Source organism: Gracilinanus agilis, chromosome 1 (genome assembly GCF_016433145.1).
Source record: "Gracilinanus agilis isolate LMUSP501 chromosome 1, AgileGrace, whole genome shotgun sequence".
In the NCBI taxonomy this organism is placed as follows: domain Eukaryota; kingdom Metazoa; phylum Chordata; class Mammalia; order Didelphimorphia; family Didelphidae; genus Gracilinanus; species Gracilinanus agilis.
Window position 1 is genome coordinate 679,500,083 of NC_058130.1, and position 18,082 is coordinate 679,518,164.

The window sequence follows — 18,082 nt, forward strand, 5'->3', positions numbered from 1 at the left end:
CAAGCACTGAATCCTCAAGTACCTGTCACTCATCAAAGGCAGAAGTCAGCTGTGAAGACTACCAAAATCTCAAGCACATCTTAATCATCTAAGCTCCAGTAAATTCATTTAACCAGATTGATGTCTTCCTCTCCTATACAAACTCCCTACTTTGTGTAGTTCATTGGAAGTCCCAGGACTGTGTGGCTTCCCAGTTTTGAATCTGTCCTGATTATAGATCCTTGTTGTAACTACTTTAACAGCCCTGATTTATTTACAGGTTGACAAAATTAAGCATCTCTGAGCATAGTCAGGGGTCAGCGTCAGCACAGAAGTCAGCTGTCTTAAACAATGTTCCATTTTACAGAATCAGAGAATGTCAGATCCAGGGTGTTTGAGGCTAAAACTTATTTGATACATGGAAGGGCTAAGACCTGGGAAAGGAAAAAGACTTAATTGACTATACAGCTAGTGGAAGATTCTGGATTTCAACCAAGTCTTCTGACCTCAATCTCTGAACTATTTTTTGTACCATATACAAAATGCTTCTTCTTATATCACTGTGTGCTTTCTGGTAGAGAGTAAAGGAATATATTGGAAAATTTAAGTCATGAAAAGCAAAATATGCCAATCACTATTCTAATAAAATCATTTTTAAAAAGCCAAGTGATGATATAGAGCACACAGGGTGGGGAGGGGGGAAAGATACTACAGACAAGGAGCCCATGGTTACCAGATGCAGTTACACTATAACTGGAAATTCTTTCAATAAAACTTGATGGACTTGTTGTATTTGCATTTAGAAGAAATTGATAAAAAGGTGCTCCCATTTATTCTGTTTCACATTTCTTTTTCAGAGATATCTGAGGAACCCTGTGACAAGTGATCACTCTTCTTTTATAAAGGAGCCTGGATCTCTGAGACCTTCACATAAGACCTGAGCCCAGCTGTAGACCAGATTTCCAGGTAAAGAAAGTGATAACAGCTAGACTGTGGGACTTGGGGTACAGGGAAAGAAGCAGGGAAGATTTGAGCACTGGACTACAGGACTGTCCATATTGTTGTTTTCTAGTAGGAGACCTAGACCAAGTGAAGAACCCATTTTCTATTGCCCATACTTTGATACTGTGCAAAACAAAGTTCCCTAAAATCTGGTAAATTGCATCTAGAACTCAACTTTTGTTACCCTTGTTTCAGAATGCATCCTAGACATGGAGAAGGAAATGCTTTGCCCAGAGTATCAAAGGAACATTAATTTCTTAGGTGACCTTAGAAAAATCACTTTGCATCTTGGGCTTCAATTTCTCTATCTGTAGTGTGAGAGAATTGCATTACATAGTGTGTTCTATTTGCCTTATGGCTCGTAAAGAAACAAGACAAAATAAAAAAGAAAGTTAATACAACCTCAGCCTGCATTGAGAAGAGCCTAGTGTCCAGAACAATGGAATTCAGAGACCCGAAAACTACTGATTTGTTCAGAACACATCTAGTTTACTAGTTGAACTAGGTTAGAGCAAACAAAACATTATGTTGAAACTAGAAAGACATTTTATCAACCTCCTATATTTCTCCGCCTCAGTTCTCTGGCATAGTTCCTAACCAGGACTCAAAGGATTCCTCACTGGCCAAGCAGTGATCTTCTGTGATTCTTCTCCTTCAACCAACCCTGAGAAAAACACAGGAATTGCACTGTTAATTTTCTGCACTAATATTATATTCCAGCAGCCCAAAATGGATAACCATTGGAGAGACCAAATGACAAATAGATGTTAAACCCTTAATTGTAGGCCATAAGATAGTGGAAAACACTTGGTGATGAGAAAAGGATAAAATTAAGACAATTTAAGAGGTCTACTGATGGAAGCAGTAGTATTCACAGAAGCTTATTATGTGGAAGCTATCATGTTTCAAGAATAACTCCAGCTTTAGCACTTTCTGATACAAGAGAACAATGTTCTTCAAACCCATCAAGATAGTTCAGTATGATTCAACAAGTTTAAACAGATATCACAAGGAATTATGAGTTACAGGAAGGAGAAAAAAAGAGGTTGGAAGCATGTTCCACTTTTCAACATCTTTCAGAAAAAATGCTGGTTGGTAACATTAACTACCAAGTGGTATATTCAGATGATCTCATCACATTTGGAATTATATTAGACGTTCATGAGGAAAGACTATCAGAAGTCCTAGGTAATGTAAAAGGCAGTGGTTCAAAGCTATGAATTAGCAAGAACATAATCTGGGAACATCTACTAAGTATGTGGGTTTATTAATGTCTCAAAAATGATGACATATACCATATCTGTAGAATTTTCACACTGAGAGTTAAAGACTTTTCTAGAACTGCAGATGCTATTGGGAATTTCTGAAAAACTATTGAATCATCATTAAATCTCTCAATAATCTCGATGGTTGTATAGTTGACAAGTGAAAGCAGAAAGGGAATCCTCTGTCTCCATTTAGAAAGCATTCAAAGGAGTTTTAGGAAAGCAGGTTAAAGAGCTGGCCAACTGTTTCACACTCATACCAATGTTATATATTCTTTTTCCCTCTCAAAGAATGAAAAAAGAGGAAAGGGAAAGGAAAGATTCCTGCACCTCTGTGCCTTAGAACTATAATGTATTCAATAAATATATATGACTCATAACACTTGTAGAAGGGGGAAAATTTATTGAAAAACCAATATTAGTGAAGGAGAGATACCATTACCTATGGTACTCCCATGATTAATGATGCAACACTAAAGAGTAACGAGTCTTCTTAGAGTAAGCGGTTGACAGCTAGTAGGTAGACCATATGAATCAGATAAGTTTTGCAGAGATATCAGAAGAAAAATACCAGTACCTAACTATTCTGCTACAATTCTTCCAGCAAAGCAAAGCTGCAGAGAGAAAATATATTTAACCCTCCCATTAAGACCCCAGTCCAGCTATAGGCCTGATATCAAAGTTGCAAAAGGGAACTCCACTAGTGCATATTTTCCTACAACTGGGCTGAAAATTTAGTCAAGAATCCACTGTATGAATATTTGGTGAGAGGTGGAAAAAATAGAGCAGAATACTTTCATATTTGTCTGGACTCCAGAGAAGTCATGTCTTATCATCAAGAAGTCTAAGGCAGAAGATTCTCATTGCTTATAGGCATAATTCTTGAGGTTATGCAGGACAAAGATCTCCTCAGACTAGTAAGTTGTTGTTGGGGTAAAATGTAAATGGAAACTGGTGGGAAAATCTTTGATCATGTATGGAGAGACTCAGGAAAGAGTTTAAGCCAAAGAAGAAAATAGAAGTTCTCTTTTCATTCTTGTGCTGAAGGACTGACTCCTATAAAATTCCCTATCCCTAATGCAGTTTCCCCATCTCAAAGTATAATATCCTTAGAGCAGGGTTCTTAACCGAGGGTACATGGAATATTTTAGGGGATAAGTCCATGAACTTGAATGAGAAAAAAGACATCTTTATTTTCATTATTCATGTGACTGAAATATATTATTTTCTTTAGGGATTTGGATACAAACATCATTTTGAGAAGGGATCTATAGGCTTCACTAGATGCCAAAGTGATCCAATACACAAAAAAGGTTATAGGGAGAAATAATAGCTCCCCTATTCATAAAACTTTTCTAAAAACAACTCTATGAGTTAGGTGGTATTGTCACTATTTTGCAGATGAATAAACTGAGGGTTTGGGAGGTTAAGCTATTATCAAGCAGCTAATAAGTGTCTGAGACAGATTCACACCCAGTTTTTCTGACTAAAAACCCAGCACTCTAACTACTACTTCATACCGTATCAGACTAAACGTCCAAGTTTCTTCTGACCTTTTATCTCTGTTCCCCATGTCCCAGGATGCTGGCCGTCTATTATGGACCTCTCTTATCCCCCTTATTACTCTTGATCATTTCTTTTACATTTTCTTCTTTATGGCTAATCTCAATTACCTTGTGTTATCTTCTTATTCTTTTTTTTTTAAATTCTTACCTTCCATCTTGAAGTCAATACTATGTATTGGCTCCAAGGCAGAAGAGTGGTAAGGGTGGGCAATGGGGGTCAAGTGACTTGCCCAGGGTCACACAGCTGAGAAGTGTCTGAGGTCAGATTTGAACCTAGGACCTCCCGTCTCTAGGCCTGACTCTCAATCCACTGAGCTACCCAGCTACCCCATTATTTTCTTATTCTGCTCACATAGGCTATCACTTATCTTGTCCCAAGATTTGGGCAGCAAACAAGAATTAAATCATTCATTGCCTTTGCTTTTGTAGAAGCCATCAACAACAATAGCAAAAATAAAAGCTAGCATTTATATAATAATGCTTTAAGATTTGCAAAGCATTTTATAACTATTATCACTTGACCCTTGTAGTAACTCAAAGAGATGCTATTATTATCCTCATTTTACGGATGAGGAAACTAAAACTGAGAAAGGTCAAGTAATTTACCCAGGATCACACAGTTAATATGTACATGATTCAAACTCATGTCTTCCTGAGTCCAAGACCACCATTCTATGTGGTATGCCATCTAGCTGCTATTATAGGGCCATAACAGCTGTAAAAAGAGTGGGTAGCCTTGCCTTACTCATTATTTATTGGGAAACATTCTAGTGCATCCCCATTGTATATAATCCTTGCCTTGGGTTTTAAATACCCTCTGTATTAGCTAGTTAAGTCATGGTTCAGAACCATGTCATACGGGGACTAGTTAAAGGAATTGGGGCAAGGGTAGCCAAAAGAAAAGAATTCTTATAGAGGTCATGAGAGCTATCTTTAAGCATTTGAAGGGTAGTGATACGGGGAAATTTTTAGAGGAAGGGACTCAAATTGGTAGTTGGAAGCTGCAGGTGGGGTTTCCTTCTTCCTTCCTTGTTCCAGCAATTGAAACACTGAAACATTCTTAGAGATTGTAAGGATCTGCTTCTGGGTTAAGTCTTGGGATAGGCTTCCTTGAAGTCAATCATTCTGTTGTATAGCTGTCAGATTCTTCCTGAAGAGGAGAGACTTCAAAAGAATGGGAAGAGAAAAAGATGGGGATGAGAAAAGATTGATCCTTTTCTTTTCTTCTCTCCTCTAAAGAATATGCCTTCCATGTTTAAGAAAATGTCCACCTCCCTTGTCAAAGAGGTGGGCAAGAAGAATCTGAAACCTGTCAGCAACCTGAGCTGTTCCCAACGATTCCGGCCTTTCTGTCTATTGAGGAAGACGTCTAAAAAGCACAAGTTTTGGAGCACAAAATTCACTTGCACTGAATTCTCCCTTATGGACATTCTGGAGCCACACTTCCCAGTCCCAGGTATGGTCTCCCTAGACCTATTAAACAGAGATGGTTGTCAGAGGCCAATGCAGATATGCCTGGTGATGTATATATGAGACTCGGTGCCAAGGAATAGAGAGAGTTTGTGCCATTAGTTACCTAGTAAAGAGCCTTATGAATAATTATACCCATATCTTGGCTGAGCAAAGGGACAAATTGATTGTCAAGGGAATTAGGGAGATTAGAGGACTCTTAAAGACCAGACATGTCAGTGCTAGGAGCTGTCTCTCAGTTTCTTAAAAGAAGCTATTAGAAAGGTAAAAACTCAGGATAGAGACTGGGTGGGAGAAGCTCTGGTTATTACTGATGATCCTTCTAAAACTGGAGCTTTCCCTTAACCTGTCAGATTAAGTATGTCTTCACATTTACACCTATGTCATATTACAACTAAAATTATCTCAAGAGACAGATTTTTTTAATAAGAATATTAGTTTGTTGATTACATCAGCTTTATTGGTTAGGCCAGCATCATATACAATGAAGTAATATATCTCTCCATAGTTGTCTCTCCTAACCAGGGACCAACCCCAGCAGAGCTAGACGGTCTCATTATTCAGTCCCTCCCTTAACTATCCCAAGATGTCTTTAACTGGTAGTAGTTAATGTGCCATTAGTTACCTAGTAAAGTGCCTTATGAATAATTAAGAGGTAGTTCATCAATCTGTTCATCTCTCCCCATACCTACTTTATGTGAGACACATACAGGAAAAGAACCCTTGTCCCCTTCAATTATTAAACAAATTCTGTTAAAAAGGAAAATGTTCCTTTGGATTTCTAAGGGCAAAGAAAATGCAGAAAGTAGCAGCCTAGATGGTGTCTCTGACTCAGATCCCAAACAGAAGAATACACAATAATCCCCCCTAATATATAAGAATTTATATAGGATATGAAAAAAAGTCTCACACTCGTCTGTCTTTCAATGTTCCATGAGTTTCCATTTTCTTTCTTTTTTTTTTTTTTTTGGTCAATCTTTTCATTTTTTTAATATGTTGATTTGTAGGGTCATTTTTTTGTTTGTTTTGTTTTGTTCAAATTTTCAGAATTTAATTTTAGGGTAAGGTTTATTACTATTCAACTTCTGGTCTCTGCTCTGACACTAATTCTGGGCCTCATCATGCCTGGAATTCCCTCCTCATCTCTGCCTCCTAACTTCCCTAGCTCCCTAGAAGTCTGCTAAAATCTCATTCTCTGCAAGAAGCCTTTCACAATCTCCTGTTAATGCTAAGTGCCTTTCCTCTTTTGATAACCCCAATTTTTCCTGTAATGATTGTTTATAAATGATTGTTTCCATGTTTTTGCCTCCATTAAGTCTATAAGTTCCTTGAGAATAAGGATCATCTTCTGACTTTCTTTACATTCCCATCACTTCACAGAGTGTCTAGAATAGTGATGGTGATCCTTTTAGAGACCAAGTACTCAAATTGCAACTTTCACACTGCATGTGAGCCCTCACCTTGCCCCATTCAGGGGAGGGGGGAAATTCTCCCATTGGGCTGCTGGGAAGAAGGATGGGTGAAGTGAGAAATGTCCTCAGGTTCACATGGAGAAGGGGAAGGGAGCAGCCCCCTCCAGCACTTATGCCATGAGTTCACCAACACAACCCGAGAATATTGTAGGCACTTATAGCCTTTCTGACTAATTAACTGAACCTTGAAAGAAACTAGATTTTCTAAGAAAGAGAGTAAGAGTGTAAGGGGCAAACTATGTAAAGGTACAAGGAGCTCAGATAATAAGTAGGCTCCTTTGGCCAGATTGAAAAGTATACAAGAAGGAATACCATGGAATAATACTGGGAAGATAGACTGCATCTGGATCATACAATTTTAAATGCCAACCTAAGAATTTTATTTATCCTCAAGGTAATAGAGGACAGCTAAGTGGCACAATAGATAGCACTGGGCTTGGAATCAGAAAGATTCATCTTCCTACTTCAAATCCAATCTCAGATATTTTCTAGCTATATGACTCTGGACTAGTTACTTAACCCAGTTTGTCTCAGTCTTCTCATCTGTAAAATGAGCTGGAGAAAGAAATGTCAACCACTCTAGGATCTTTGCCAAGAATATTACAAATGGGATCACAAAGAATCAGATACTGGGGCAGCTGGGTAGCTCAGTGGAGTGAGAGTCAGGCCTAGAGAAGGGAGGTCCTAGGTTCAAACCCGGCCTCAGCCACTTCCCAGCTGTGTGACCCTGGGCAAGTCACTTGACCCCCATTGCCCACCCTTACCAATCTTCCACCTATGAGACAATACTCCAAAGTACAAGGGTTTAAAAAAAAAAAAGAAAAGAAACAAAGAATCAGATACAACCAAAAAGAATAAACAATAACAAGAAATAAAAGGTGTGGAGATCTCTTTATCATCTCTGATAAGGACAGTTTAGTTGATAAGGAAATAAGGACAGAACAAGGGAGTTGTCTTTTACCTCAGAGTTGTCTTTTACCTCATGCTTCCAGCTCTGGCTCCAGGAGCATGGAGTTTATTATATATACTTCAAAACTCAATTTACACAAAAGAACCCCCCAAAACTTCACATTTGTGCAGAAACACAAATTATGTCACATCAAAGCACAATAAAGTTATATTTTTACAAAGAATTTTCTTACAAAGATAATGCCGGATGAGAAACCATCTCAAGGTTAAAAATGAGCTTTACTTTATCTAAAAGTTATTTTGCCTGAGCTTGCCACTCCCGTTACCTTGAGATGCCTGGAGCAGTTAGAGAGGTATACCCACAGCTGCAGCTTTACTCTGCTGAATGAAAAAAGGCTGTTAACTCATTAAGTGCTGGTTTACTAAGAACTTAAAGTTTTCCTAGAAGGCTATAATGTTTTTCAATAAGAAAAGGTGTGGATCATAAAAGAGGTCAAAAGAGGAGTCTCAGATTTTTATCTATTCTCTTATTGGCTTCCCACAAAAAGGGAACTAACTATGGTTCCTAAGGAGAGTGATATGATCAGAAAAGTAATTTAGGAAGATTCTATTAGTACCTGTGTGTAGGATGGATTCCAAAGGAGAAATGCAGTAAGGTCATTCGGTGGTGTTCATGTGAGTGGTGAAAAGATATGTTTCAGAGTTAGAACTGATTTGGCAACTGATCAAGTGGCAGGGGAGGGAGGAGATATTAAGAGAGATGAAAGAGGGGAAAAGTACTCAAAGGTTGGGATTCTGAGTGACTGGAAGGATGATAGGACTTCCAATAGGAAAAGAGAAGTTTGGAGAAGAAGTTGGTTTAGGAGGGATAATAATGAATTGTTTTTGACATATGGATCTCAGCAGATACTATTCTCTTTCTGTCTCTCTCTCTCTCTCTCTCTGTGTCTCTCTGTCTGTCTGTCTGTTGGTCTCTCTCTCTCTCTCTCTCTCTCTCTCTCTCTCTCTCTCTCTCTCCCTCTTTCTCTGATTTTTGCATGTTTTATTTCTTGACATGCTCCAGAAGACTATTAGGACCTTAAGGACAAAAACAATTTTGTTTTTGCCTTTCTATCCTCAGTGTCTAAAATAGTATCTTATACATAAAAAGTAGTAAATAAATGTTAATTTGGGCAGAATTGAATTGAACTGAAAGAATATTGTGTTGTATAGTCACTTGATCCTATTGGGAATTTTCTTGGCAAATATACTAGAATGGTTTGCCATTTCCTTCTCCAACTCATTGGATAGATGAGGAAACTACAGCAAACAGGGTTAAGTGACTCACCCAGGGTCACACCTCTAGTAAATGCCTGAAGCCAGATTTCAACTCAGGTCCTTCTGGTTCTAGGGTTGGTTCACTGTGCCACCTAGCTGCCTTGAAAGGATATTAGAAACCATCCATTTTATCCTTCTAATTATATAAATGAGAAAATGGGTTCTAAGAGAAAATATGACTTATCCAAGACTATAAAAAATGCAAATAGCAAAAGTAAATTTCATCTAACTTTCCAATATACCCAGCAACTGACACTAGCCTCAGTCTGGGTACTCATATATGTCTTTCACAATGACAGCCACATATATCTCACTGACACTTCCCTGCCAAAACCATTGTTATAAAGAAAGGATATCTAGGGGAATATGGATATAAGTGAGGTGGAACCATATCTTTGTATTCTCCCTAGGTGCTGGTGATGGGGGAACACCAACCGCAATCACCCTTGCTAGTGTTATAGAATAAGTAGGTAATCTATAGTATAAGGAGGAATAACAGGGATAAAAGGTGATGGCTGAGTTAACGGAATGAATGAGGTGGTATATAGGAAGGTATATATAAAGGAAGGTAAGGGAATGAATGGGAATATACAGGAGGGCAGCTTAAACAGGCTTATTCACTGAGGCTAGAGACAGAGGATACTGAGAGAAAAATAGGCTGGATCTTCAGGCAGGGAAAGTATCTTTATGATATAGGAGGAATTGGGACCAGTCAGAAATGTTTAGATCAAGGCTGGGGGTTTCTCTTGTTAATTTCTAAAGTCCCTTGAGGGAGAAGTCAAAAGCTCCTCCCTGCAAGTAAAATCGATGTCTGTACGAAGTCTTGGCTGGGTACTTCCTGCCAAGATGGATGCCCAGGTTTCCCTCAAGAAATAAAGAAAGTATTCTTCCCTCTTCAGTCTTTGCCTTATTCTTCAATACAATGATTGACCAGAGACTTGTTTAGGTAACAAAGGGGATTTATTAAAGCCAGGGATAATCATAGGGAAAGAGGTTTTAGGTTTTCTAACTGCTGTTAGGGAGAAGGCAGGTGCTGGGGGATAGGTCACAGAAGAGGGTTAGACTGAGAGAGTCTGGCTCTCCCAGTCAGGAAGGTTGGACTGCCTTTGAAATAAAGTATTTATCAAATCACTAAATTAGGGGTGCTTGATTTAGAATGTCCTATTTGCTTACAGAAACTAAACCCACAATGTCCAACCACCAAGCCCACCCTTCCTCCCAGGGCCCAAAGGGAAATTCAAGGAAAAATAGTAAGGATGTAAATGGAGAGATCAGGGAGAGATCCAGAGAAATCAGACTAGGTTCAAATGTCCCCAAGACAAATAAACCCAGGCCAATGCCAAAGCCAAAAGGCAAAAGCCCTTCAGTTGGAACTTCAGCACTATTTATAGCCTTGGGCTCCAACTGACTTTCTGAACATTCTAAAACCCCTAACTGCCAGGGCTGCTTACAGTTGAATTTGCCAAAGCAAAGGCTTCTGCTAGCAACCCTGAATTACACTAGATGTTATAATTTCCCCTTCTAGATAACAGTTGCCCAGGAAGGACCCAAATGGTCAGGTTCATGGTTAACCCCCACCTGGGGTAGGATCAATTATTAATATTGGGCTCTGATTAGCCTTGGATCACATTGTTCATCTGACTGTATTTGCTCCCTCCCCAAGGGTCCTGATATAATGACTACTCAGGAAGGTACTTATTAAACACTTTATCTATGATCTTAATTAGGGAAAGGATAATCAGGATACAGATTGGGGATTAGAGACCCTGTCAATCTAATATCTATAATCTATAATCACTCAGGACTGGAAGCTATTGATTCAGTAAAGCTGGAGCTATTGTTCTTCACAACCCCTCTGGTTCAGCTTGGCCACTGCCAAACCAGAGAAGTGACAGCCCTTGCAACAGCTGAGTTGACGATTCCCTCTTAGCTTTTTTTTTTTTTTTTTTTTTTTTTTGGTTTTCAATAATTTTTATTTTTAGAAAAATTTTCCATGGTTACATAAGTCATGTTTTTACTTTCCCCTTCACCCCCACCCCACTCCACTATAGCTAATTCACATTTCCACTGGTTTTAATATGTGTGGTCAGTCAAGACTTATTTACACATTATTGACAGTTACATGGGTGTGGTCTTTTCAGGTCTACATCCCCAATCATGTCCTCATCAACCCAAGTGTCCAAGCAGTTGTTTTTCTTCTGTGTTTCTACTCCTGTAGTTCTTCCTCTGAATGTAGGTAGTGTTCCTTTCCATAAATCCCTCAGAATTGTCTTGGGTCATTGCATTGCTGCTAGTATAGACATCCATTACATTCGATTTTACCACAGTATATCAGTCTCTGTGTACAATGTTCTTCTGGCTCTGCTCCTTTCACTCTGCATGAATTCCTGGAGGTATTTTCAGTTCACATGTAATTCCTCCAGTTTATTATTCCTTTGAGCACAATAGTATTCCATCACCAACATATACCGCAATTTGTTCAGCCATTCCCCAATTGAAGGACATACCCTTGCTTTCCAGTATTTTGCCACCACAAAAAAAGCACAGCTATAAATATTTTCATACAAGTCTGTTTATCTATGATCTCTTTGGGGTACAAACCCAGCAATGCTATGGCTGGATCAAAGGGCAGGCATTCTTTTATCGTATCGCTTTTTGGGCATAGTTCCAAATTGCCCTCCAGAATGGTTGGATCAGTTCACAACTCCACCAGCAGTGCATTAATGTCCCAATTTTGCCACATCCCCTCCAACATTCATTACTCTCCCCTTCTATCATTTTAGCCAATCTGCTAGGTGTGAGGTGGTACCTCAGAGTTGTTTTAATTTGCATTTCTTTAATTATTAGAGATTTAGAACACTTTCTCATGTGCTTATTGATAGTTTTGATTTCTTTATTTGAAAACTGCCTATTCATGTCCCTTGCCCATTTATTAATTGGGGAATGGCTTGATTTTTTATACAATTGATTTAGCTCCTTGTATATTTGAGTAATTAGTAATTCTACCCAAATTAATTTACTTATTTAGTGCCATACCTATCAAATTACCAAAAAACTTTTTTACTACATTAGAAAAAACTATAACAAAGTTTATTTGGAAGAACAAAGGATCAAAAATATCAAGGGAAATAATGAAAAAAAAACGTGAAGGAAGGTGGCTTAGCAGTACCAGATATTAAACTATACTATAAAGCAGTGGTCATCAAAACAATATGGTACTGGCTAAGAGATAGAAGGGAGGATCAGTGGAATAGACTTGGGGTAAGTGATATCAGCAAGACAATGTATGATAAACCCAAAAAGCCCAACTTTTGGGACAAAAATCCACTATTTGACAAAAACTGCTGGGAAAATTGGAGAACAATATGGGAGAGATTAGGTTTAGATCAACATCTCACACCCTACACCAAGATAAATTCAGAATGGGTGAGAGACTTAAATATAAAGAAGGAAACTATAAGTAAATTAGGTGAACACTGAATAGTATACTTGTCAGATCTCTGGGAAAGGAAAGATTTTAAAACCAAACAAGAGTTAGAGAAAATTACAAAATGTAAAATAAATAATTTTGATTATATTAAATTAAAAGTTTTTGTACAAAGAAAAACAATGTAACCAAAATCAGAAGGGAAACAACAAACTGGGAAAAAATCTTTATAACAAAAAAATTCTGACAGAGGTCTAATTAGTTTTCTTATTATCAGTTTTTGATGTTAGCCTTCACAGCCTTCAGGAAGTATCTAAACCTTACCACTCTCTTCTTCTCAGACCTCCCTTCCTCCCTTCATCACCCAGGGACCCAGAGACCTAAAGAGCTAGGATGATTCAGAGACCTAAAGATCTAGGGAGATTCCGAGAGAGAACCAATGACCAATGGTCAAAGATCCCTCCCAGATGCCTGTTAGGGGTATTTATACTCTCAGGTCAACCGACTTTTGCCCCTGGCTCATGGCATCTGGGAACATTCTGATGTCTCCAACTGTCTCCCCTGTCAATCAAGGTGAGACCAACATTTCTCAGGGTTTGAATATAACACCATTTATGCTTTGAAATGAAATCTGGGAAGGAAACAGTGTACAAGAAGGGCTGGAGACTTGTAGAGGAAAATGGTGGGTGGGGAATCATTTTTAGTCATTCTAATAGTCATATATTCTTGCTCTTGATACATTAAGATGTCCTTTTTTCAATATTTCCTCAGATGTGAATCAGGAAAATCATTTCGAGTTCTGGAAGAAAATGTATGGGAAGTTGGGGGGTGCTGTGCTTCTGGATATGAAAAAGAAAATAGATATGAAAATGGGTATGTCTGCCGGAGCTGAGAAGTCTGATGGCTCTTTTCTGGAAATGCAGATACTTACTGTCTCCTACCAAACATGGAAAACTCTACAGATGGAAAGGTGAGACCTGGGAAACAGGAGAAGAGGCTGAATCCCAAAGAACTTCTTATTTCTCATGAGTGATGAGGGGAAATGGCATTATTACACAGGGATCAAGAGGTTTCCCTATAAGGACTAATCCTCCTCATATTGGGACACTTAGAACTCTTAAATTCAGGAAAGGAAAGGGAGCTGAGAAGATTGGTAATGAAAGATGAGAAGATACTATCTGCAGAAAGCTTCCCAAAATCCATACATCTCCTTAGTTTGGAGGAGTTAGTCTCAATGGCATAACTTGGGACTTGAGTACCTGAAGCAAGCACTACAGAGGCTCCTAGAAAAATGGACATAGAAGGCATTCATTGGGTTGGAAATGGAAACTACCTGTGTGGGATAGAGATAGAAGGGAAGGATAGAAGCCTCAGGACACCAACTCCTGCAGACAAAGAACCTAGAACATTATGAGGCTGTTGTGGTAGGGGGTCCACTTGACATCCTACAGGAAATTGACCCCCTGGTAGTTCCCTTTTTAAACTAATTATTGATAATGTCTGTTCTTTCTTTCAACTTGGTATCTATGAAATATGATTACTAGGATCAAAGAACTGGAGGCTAGGGATGCCATTGCAGTTAACATTTAAAGCAAACAAATAGATATCTTGAGGGAAGAGATTAAAAGAGGACTTGAAATCAACTCTCTCCATCAACACCAAAAAATATCTTGAAAGCTATATGTTAAAGTTGAAAGAGCCCTTTGGAATCCTCTACTTCAACTCCTTCACTCTATGGAGAAAAAATCTGAGACCCCGTGGAGGGAAATAATTTGCCCAATGTCACAGAGGAAAAACTCTTACTGAAATTAAAGTTGAATGAAGGTGGAATCAATTTGAATCCAAATTGTCCTCAACTCCCAGACTATTAGGGCTGAAAAGAAAATTTTAAACAACCTGGTTCAACCTCATTATTTTTAAAATTAATCAACAAACCTTCAATGTACATATAATATGATTCTTTTTAATTTAAATTAATTTTTTCAATTAACAAAAATCTGCTTTCTCTGTCACCTTACCATCTTTTGTAAAAAAGTAACTTTTGAAAAAAACAAAATGTGTTACAAATATGCATAGCCAAAACAATGGCCATGTCCAAAAAATATATGTCCCTTTCTATACCAAGTATATCACTTTTCACTCATGTTTCATGAGTCCTCCAGAAGTTTATAGAGGAGAAAATGGAGGCCCAGAATTAGCATCAGAGAGAGGAAGCCAGGTCTCCTGACTCCAAGGCTAATGTTCTTTAAGTGAGGCTGTTTGAACAGCTTGGTACTGCAATGTATACAGTATTGGACTTAGATATTCAGAAGGACCTGAGTTTGATTATGGTCTGAAAATGGCTGTGTGATCCTGGTCAAGTCACTTCTCTCAGCCTGTTTCTCCACCTGTAACTGGCAATAATATGACCATGGCCTCCCAGAATTTGGGGGATTAAATGGGTTGACACAGCTTTAAAATACTATAGAAATATCCATTTGATATTTGTTATACACACATACATACTGTGGGGTCACATTTGTATGAGAGGCCTATTTGGATATACAGTGCTTTAATTCAAGGAGATTCTTGAGTAGAAAATTCTGTGGATGATGGGGAAAATATTTTGGGGAAGGATTTTTTTTAAATTCTTTTCACACTACAACATTTAAAGAGACTACCTAGGCTACCTAAATACAGAATATCAGTGGTCTTAGTTCTAATTAGAGAGCAATAAGGTGGAAAGTTTTAATTACATATTCTAGACATTGTGTTTATGCCATTTTCCTTAATTGTCCCCCAATATTCCTATTATTCTCAGCCCCACTCTCCATAAGTTCTTTCTCAATTACATTCCTCAGGAAAATGGTGACACCAGAACCCTCATTCATTGGGGAACTGCGGAGCCGAGGAGAAGACCTATATGTCGTGATAGAGGCCATAGAGCTCCTGAATAATACTGTGCTGGGAAGGAACATCACTTTGGAGGGTGCTGGCAGTATTAACATCCCTGATATAGTGAATGTCAAGGTATAGAACATACTCTGGGGACTGAGGAGAGGAACTTAGAAACAAACTAAGCTACCCTAACTAGCCTTACCCTCATGCCCACAAAGACCCCTATTTTTGATGATTGGCTCTATGTCAATCTACCTGCAATCATTTACTTGTTTTCTTTCAGTCATGTCTGACTCTTCATAATCCCATTTGGGTTTTGTTTGTTTTTTTTTGGAAAAGATACTGATGTGGTTTGCCATTTCCTTCTCTAGCTCATTTTACAAATAAAGAAACTGAGGATTGCTCAGGATTATGTGCCTAGTAAGTGTCTGAGGCCAAATCTGAAGTCAGGAAGATGTCTTCCTAACTTCAGTCTCAACACTATCTGCTGTATCACTTTAAGTATCACTTAGTTGCCAAAATCATTTATTAAGCACCTACTATGTGTCAAGCGCTCTTCTAAGAACTAGGGATACAAGTACAAGCAATGAAATAATGCCTGCTCACAAGGAAATTAGATTCTAATAAAAGAAATAATAAGTACATTAAAAATATAACAGAAATCATATGCATACAGAAATTCCCTTGAATTATTTAGACCCAGTCTTCGTTCTCCTGCCACTGTTCAATGGATGTCCAGTGTCCTAAAACCATCATGATCTTGTTCCTTTTTCCCTTAGTATGAAGAGCATGAAATCTCTCAAGCCTAAGGTCTCAGCTGCCATTGAAATCCTGTTTTCTATCCACAGGGTCAGGGTCATGGGTGCAAAGGAAAACAAAAGTTAATGACTGTCCCTCCACACAGTATCCTGGCTTATAGAGCTGCAAAGCTGAGTATCTCAGAGAACAAATGGGGTAAGCAGGTTCCAAGCAGAGTGGAGAGTGTCCTTATGAGGCTGTCTGCTTTGGGCGGAGGTGGGCTGGACAACTGCCTAAGAGAGGTCCCTGCTTTTACACACCTTTCTTTACATCAGGGTCAAAATGAGTCCAGAGAGGTTTGATAATCATCATTTTCCAAGGATGCCTAGACTGGAAATACCATTTGGGGGATTCTCCAGGACTCAGTAAAATCATAAAACAATTCATGTTTGTCTTTAAAACCTCATACCAGGGCAGAAAGGTGTTTCCCCAAAAGGAAAGAACACTAAGGCTGTAACTTTTTCCAGAACCTAATTAATTTACTCCACCTAGACCTGCCCTTGTTAGCCCTTGCTAGACCCAGGCTCTGAAATCATCACACTCTCCTGCCTTCATCTCAGCTGACTCTTTTGGAATAAAGTAATCTAATAAGCTACTTCACACTAATGCTTAATAGTTTGTCTTCTAAAAATGTTTTAAAAATTGTAATATAAAAAATATTTTAAGATCTTAGAGTCAGCAGGGCTCTAACCAAAGGGAATGAATATAGAATGATAGAGTCTCAGGCATCATTGGTGTCCTTGGTGGAAAATAGGCCTTTTTTGTTAGGAAAAGGTTTGAGTTTTTGATATCCTTGAAGTCACATCACCCTAGAGTACCCAAGAGTCTGGCTGATCGGTGCCTAAAATCTGGAGAGGGACTAGTCTGGCCAAACAAAGCAATTTGATGTTGAACCTGAAGGGAGGGGATAGATGAATAAGTGTCTTCCCTAATGAGAGGGAGAGAATACCCTCTGTTTAACCATATTTCCTAGATCACTGGGAACTTGAAGGAAGGGTATAACAATTGGAGAATGCTTTCTATTAGTTAGCAAGGATTAGGAAGCAAGGAGAGTTCAAAGGAACTGATGAATAACCACTGCTCTTCTGTAATTCCTGCCCTAATCCAGAAATTCTCTACTTCCTTGGTAAGAAGCAGAAAACATTCCAGAACAGGAGAGGTAAGTGGCATGTCTGGAGTTTTCCTCCATTGATATCTAAGACCTTTCTGAGCCCCTGAAAGCCTAAATTCAAATGGGATAATGGAACTAAGCTATACCATGAATGTTTAAGAAGTATATAAATGTAAGCATAAATTTTAGTGCCATGGAAAGAATACTGGATTTAGAGTAAGAGGAAGGGATGTTGAAGGTTGGCTTAAATGGCATCTAAAGTCACTTCCATACTAAATCTATGATCCTATGATTATGAACCTGATATTCATTAACATACATTTTTTTCTCCTGCCCTTTCTAATCCATTGAGTATTCTATCCCCAAGATATTGACTGTAGTAACTGATTATGTTTGCAGGAGTCCTATCTGAACTAAACTATGTTACAGAGCCTGGGGAATGACAGAGAACTTTCTTCCCTAAGTTATAGAGTGGGAAAGCTATAGAAAATGGGGTGAAGGAGACCTTAAGGGACAGGGAAAATAGATAAAAGGACAAGAGAGGCTCAATCTCCCCCATAGGAGTTCAATTATTTTCTGTCAGCAAGTGTACAAATAGCAAAAAATGGGAAGAGCTGCACCATGTGGGAAGCATTTGTCATCTTTAGGTCCTAATACCAAATAACCCATCTCCTTCCTCTCTCTCTCTCTCTTTCTCTCTCTCTCTCTTTCTCTCTCTCTCTTTCTCTCTCTCTCTCTCTCTCTCTCTCTCTCTCTCTCTCTCTCTCTCTGTCTCCCTGTCTGTCTCTCTCTCTTTCTCTCCCTCTCTCTCTTTGTCTCTCTCTCTCTTTCTCTCCCTCTCTCTCTTTGTCTCTCTCTCTTTGTCTCTCTCTCTTTGTCTCTCTCTCTTT

At 38.6% G+C, this 18,082-nt stretch overlaps 1 protein-coding gene across 1 annotated transcript in view; it reads left to right on the plus strand.

The window, feature by feature from the left end:
• Positions 1 to 5,053: 5,053 nt before the first annotated feature.
• The window catches only part of LOC123255504 (gasdermin-A-like), a 69,156-nt gene continuing 56,127 nt past the window's right edge, over positions 5,054 to 18,082 (plus strand). The window contains exon 1 of the mRNA XM_044684286.1: positions 5,054 to 5,267. Within this exon, the coding sequence (XP_044540221.1) occupies positions 5,054 to 5,267 (214 nt within the window). The remainder of the gene's footprint in view (positions 5,268 to 18,082) is intronic.